Source organism: Megalobrama amblycephala, linkage group LG7, assembly GCF_018812025.1.
Source record: "Megalobrama amblycephala isolate DHTTF-2021 linkage group LG7, ASM1881202v1, whole genome shotgun sequence".
NCBI classification, from domain to species: Eukaryota; Metazoa; Chordata; class Actinopteri; order Cypriniformes; family Xenocyprididae; genus Megalobrama; species Megalobrama amblycephala.
Genome location: NC_063050.1, coordinates 38,686,165 through 38,691,589, shown reverse-complemented (window position 1 = coordinate 38,691,589; position 5,425 = coordinate 38,686,165). Strand labels below are relative to the sequence as shown.

The 5,425-nt window shown below is 37.5% G+C and overlaps 1 protein-coding gene across 5 annotated transcripts; it reads right to left on the bottom strand.

The window, feature by feature from the left end:
- Positions 1-1,240: 1,240 nt before the first annotated feature.
- LOC125272517 lies at positions 1,241-5,154 on the bottom strand. Of its 5 annotated transcripts, none has more exons than XR_007185865.1 (7): positions 4,939-5,153; positions 3,500-3,590; positions 3,252-3,322; positions 2,715-3,095; positions 2,416-2,576; positions 1,738-1,781; positions 1,241-1,645 (listed from the first exon to the last, which is right to left on the bottom strand). XR_007185865.1 is itself a non-coding variant. In XM_048197401.1 (7 exons), the coding sequence occupies exons 1-6, from the start codon at positions 5,076-5,078 to the stop codon at positions 1,749-1,751; spliced, it is 906 nt and encodes a 301-aa protein (XP_048053358.1). In that variant the 5' UTR covers positions 5,079-5,154; the 3' UTR covers positions 1,241-1,645; positions 1,738-1,748. The 5 variants fall into 5 exon arrangements, 2 of the variants coding, with proteins under 2 accessions (XP_048053358.1, XP_048053359.1); XR_007185864.1 differs by having other exon boundaries at positions 3,500-3,543; XM_048197401.1 differs by having other exon boundaries at positions 3,223-3,322; positions 4,939-5,154.
- Between the last annotated feature and the right edge of the window lie 271 nt (positions 5,155-5,425).

The window sequence follows — 5,425 nt, the reverse complement described above, 5'->3', positions numbered from 1 at the left end:
TAGATAGATACTTTATTTATACCAGTGGGAAATTCACAATTTCCAGCAGTATACACAACCAATAAGGCATGCAATAATACTAAAAATATAAAAGTAATAAAATTTAAATTAAAAAGTCCTGTGCAAATCGCAATTTATGCTACCGTACAGTGTATAGTACAATGTATAGTACAGTTCAGATCAGTGATAAATATCCGCCTTGACATCTGAAGTCCACCACCATCTCCCTGGTCTTAGTGGTGTTGAGGTGCAGGTGGTTGAGGTCGCACCATGTAACAAAGTCCTGGATCAGTTTCCTGTATACCTCCTCCTGTCCACTCCTGATACAGCATGATAGCAGTGTCGTCTGCGAACTTCTGCACGTGGCAGGACTCAGAGTTATATTGGAAGTCTGACATGTACAGGGTGAAAAGGACTGGAGAGAGAACAGTCCCTTGTGGTGCTCCCGTGCTGCTCACCACCGTGTCAGACCTGCAGTCCCCTAGTCGCACATACTGAAGTCTGCCTGTCAGGTTGTCCGTAATCCACGCCACCAGATGTGAGCCCACCTCTGTCAGTTTGTCTCTGAGGAGCAGCGGTTGGATGGTGTTGAAGGCACTGGAGAAATCCAAGAATGTAATTTTCACAGCCCCGCTGCCCCTGTACAGATGGGGGAGGGATCGATGTAGCATGTAGACAATAGCGTCTTCCACTCCCACCTTCTCCTGATATGCAAACTGCAGAAGGTCGAGGGCATGGTGGACCTGTGACCTCGGTGTAGCAGCACCCGCTCCATGGTCTTCATTACATGTGACATCAGGGCAACTGGCCATAATAAAACTGATTCAACTGTAATAAAACTGATTCAGCCGAAAAAATACTGTTTTATGTGCATTAGCTTTACATGTGCATTTTCAGTCTACAGAAAAATATTTGTGGTTATTATGCATTGACAGAAACATATAATTGACAGACAAATACACTCATGCATGTCTGTTTAAAGGGTCAAGTGGAAACATTTGTGGTTGATACTAAGAGAGAAAGAATGAGAATGGCTGATAGACAAATGCACACAGGAAACCCATTTTAACATCCTGTTGATCTACATTTGCTGCACAGAAGATGCCCATGTTAATGTCTTATTTTCATAGGTGTGAGGACAAAGAATGTGGAGTTAAATCCTTCCTTTATTCAGAGCTTCATTTTATTCAGATATTCACTTTTATTTAGTTTTCATGGCACAGAATGACATTGACAACAGTTATTATTTTGAAGCCTGTTTTTTTATTAGTATTATTATTTTGTTTAATCCAATAAAAAAAAAAATTGTTTTTAATGGCATCAGTGTGAATGTGTTGTGCATCATGCATAATTGCATATGTAAATGTATAATTATATATAAAAATGTGCTGCAAGTTTTTTGTATATGTGTGCATGTGTACTAAATGTGCTACAAAAGAGTTCAGAAATCAGAGCTGACGTTGCCGAGTACAAAAAGAGAGCAATAGAAAACAGGAAGTTTTCAGTAAGTTGTTTAAACTGAGCAGTAGAATCACATCTTGGCATAGGGATATGAAGATGTCAGCAGTCTATAAGAGACTTCAGTGTGGAGGCAGATCTTTCCAGTTTTACTCGTCTCACACTGATGTGTCTCTGTAGGAACCCCCTGAAATAAATATGAGATGCACATGAAACAAACTAAACTATTGCCTTTGATATGGCAATTCTTAAAGCAAATTACTGAAACAATATAGATACCTTAATAAAATTCACTGTGAGTATCTCTGCACTCCGCTCAGAACCTAAAGGTCATATGAAAATATGCCATTAAAGTGAGAAAATAATGCATGTCTGAAAATTGTAGCTTTAAATATGTATGTGCTATTAAATACATAAAAATGTCAGTTCAAGTTCTCTTCCTTGGTTTTGGTTTTGTGTTCACTGTTCAGTTGTTTGCCTGTGTTTCCTTTGCTAGTTTGTCTCTATGGTCGTTAAGTTATGCAGGTGTTCCATGTCACGTTATATTAGCCCTCACTTCAGTCAGTTCTTGTTTTGTGACATCGTATTATCATGTGGTTGTGTTTAATCTCCTAAGTTCTCCTGTGATTTCCAAAGAGTTATATTGAGACTTTTATAGCATTTCCTTCGTTGTGCATATCTTTACACCAGACACGTGACATCAGTACCATGTAAACACATAAATGCCACTGTATATTTGTAATACAGCTTTCTTTCTTTATAATAAATTAGTCATTTTGATTATATGAACAGCATTAAATATGTGAAACTGTTCTTTCATATCAAAATCAGCTTCATATGCCTTCACAAAAGCCAACAACAATAACAAGCATCTTTGATCGCTGACCAAAGACACTAGGTATTGTATTGGAAAAATCATAATTAAAGTGTCAAGGATATGAACAGCGAATGAGATACCTGCAGTTTTCCTCTGACAGAGGCAGTACACACAGATGGAGGACAGGAGTGAGGAGAGGAGAACACACACCGGACACACACTGAACAGCAGCGTCCAGCAGAGAACACAGTCTGATACACGAGGAGTGGAGGTGATGTTGAACTGCTCAGCATGAGAGACACTGACAATAAAAGAAACATAAACATAAGTACTTTTTACAGGAGGAGGCTCTAAACAAACTAATACAATAATCTTTGTCATAGTAATAATAATAACACAAATAATAAATGAACAGTTCGCATTTTTTTTTTTTTTTTACCTGCAAGAGAGAGACGAGTTTTTCGGTTTCCATAATAGTACACTTTAGATGAGTAGATGATGCCATTTTCATAATTGACCTTATTTTCCACTTCTGCACAGTAATACAGTCCCAGATCAGAGACACTTATGTTAGTAATATGTAGATCATAAGAATTACTGGAGCGGTTGTGGAGAGAGCTGAAATGCCATAATATCTCCTGGCCCCATTTTGTAAAATCTATTATAAGAGAGGTTTGATTTTCCTGAGAGCAGTTTCTTATCCATACAATGATGCCATGAGTTAAAGAGCGATCACAGTAGAGAGTGATGTTGTCTCCCGGTCTGACTTTCATCTCCTCTTCTGCTCCAGAGATTATTTTCTGACTGAACAGAAAAACACCTGTAAAAATGCAAAATAACTTTTAAAATTGCATTATTTACTTCCATGCAAACTGAAATTTACCTGCTTCCACAATCTCATAAATTGGAATGTAAATAAAATAGAAAAATAGTATAATCTTTCTTACATAAAAGCACGTCGAAAACAACGACTGACCTCTCCATTTCAGTGAGTGACTGTGAATAACCGACACTGGTGAGGGTCTTGATGCAGACGTCAGCTCTTATCTGATTGATTCACATAAATGGAAAGTTTTAATGCTTCACCACACAGGGTTTGGAATTACATATGAAAAATGAGAGCTGTGTCAACCAGTCACCAGTTTCCTTTAATTTGGTTGTATCAATGAATACATTTCATACTTTTATTCCAGAAGAGCATTTGTTGTGAAAATGTAAACTGACCTTGCGAATCAAAATTCTCATGCACAATTCAGGCCATGTAGTTCCTTTGAGATAATGAGTTGAATCAGGTATAAGGACAGATTGAGAATCACTGGGCCAGAGACAAATTCACAAGCTCTTTGATTAATAGTTGTGAGAAAAATAATGAAAAACATAACAAAACAGGAAACCCACAACCTTTTCATTCAGGCCACTCTGAATGCACATGAATGCATTATCTGAGATAAACAATTCATATCTTCTAGTTCATCACTCACCAGGCATTAAGTTTTGTGTTTATGTATTTGGCTTGCTCAATTCAAACAGTTTTGCTTATTTTTTCATTATAAAAATGCACTCTCCACTATAACAGAATCATATAACATACAGTATTTATTCCTCGACTTTTTATTGGCACAAGCACAGTTCAAGAGTGCTTATATGCAGTCCAAATGGGACTGTTTTCGTCACTCTGCTTGTCTTTGTTTGCACTTTCAGCCTGTGCATTAGTGGTGGGTCTTTTCCGTGACCCTAAACCACACATGTTCTTTGTCATAGCTGTGATATTGTGAATGCATTTCTGTAGTGAAGACTGTGCAATTTCATATTAACTGGCTTTTGTTTCCACAAATGTTTCATTTTAATAGGTGTGCAATTAATAGTTCTTAAAGGTCCCGTTCTTCGTGATCCCATATTTCAAACTTTATTTAGTGTGTAATGTTGTTAGAGTATAAATAAAATCTGTAAAATTTTAAAGCACAAAGTTCAATGCCAAGCGAGATATTTTATTTAACGGCCAGTTTGGACTACATCCCTCTACTTCCTTCTTTAATGACGTCACTAAAACAGTTTGACTAATCTCCGCCCACAGGAATACACAAAAAAGGGGGCGTGGTCTTGTTGCGCTCCCACGGAGAAGAGCAAGAGTTGAGTTTGTAGAGTGTGTTTGTCACCATGTCGTCGAAACGCTGTTATTTTCATCCCGCAGTCCAATCACCTTTGTTTGGCCTTCCCAGGAACGCTGTACTTAGAGATCAATGGTTACAATTTATGTTTAACTCGGTTCCCGAAAATTATAATCCACATGTAAAACTATGTGCAGCACATTTTGCTGAGGACAGCTTCCTCAATCTCAATCAGTTTAAGGCCGGATTCGCACAAAGATTATTCTTGAAAGATGGAGCAGTTCCCTCTTTGTCTGGAGAAGGCGTTGTTTATGGACCACAACCGGTAAGTGTATTTTATTATTTAAGTTGGTGCGTTTAACAGTTTCTGTAACTTATCACACAAAGGGCAACGCTGTTTAGCTTTGTTAACTAGATGGTAATTGAAACTAATCCGACAAAAAAAATTTAAAAAGTGTAGTAATTCAACCGGACACATCGATTGTTGGTAATTGTAACCAATTCAAGGCAACAGCCAAACGTAAAAGTATGACAACTACTAAATAAACAGCTTACCATTGTGAAACATCCTGCAAAAGCCGTGTTTGCACAGGTTCTACTCGATCCTCTTCATCTATGTTCTCCGGGTCTGATTCCGGCTCAAATTGATAGGGTAAAATTAAAGACATGTTTACAATAACACTGAGCGCATGCATCTCCACGTTATGGTAAGAGGCTTGACCTTTCCGGGCAAGGTGTGCTAAGCAGGGCTGCGTTCAGCCCCGACAAAACGTCTTCTTCTTCTTCTTTGGTGTTTATTGGCGGTTGGCAACCTAACTTATTGGTGCATTACCGCCACCGACTGGAATGGAGTATGGATCAGGATATTATTTATATACAGCAAATAATAAAAAATAAAAAAAACCATCAAAACAAATAAACAAACTAGAAAATAAAACAGAATAAATAAACAAACAAACAATCAAAACGTTATATTCTTTTGTATAATTTACTTACTTTCAAAAATTTTATAATACCATCATACAACTTGCTATCTGTTTTC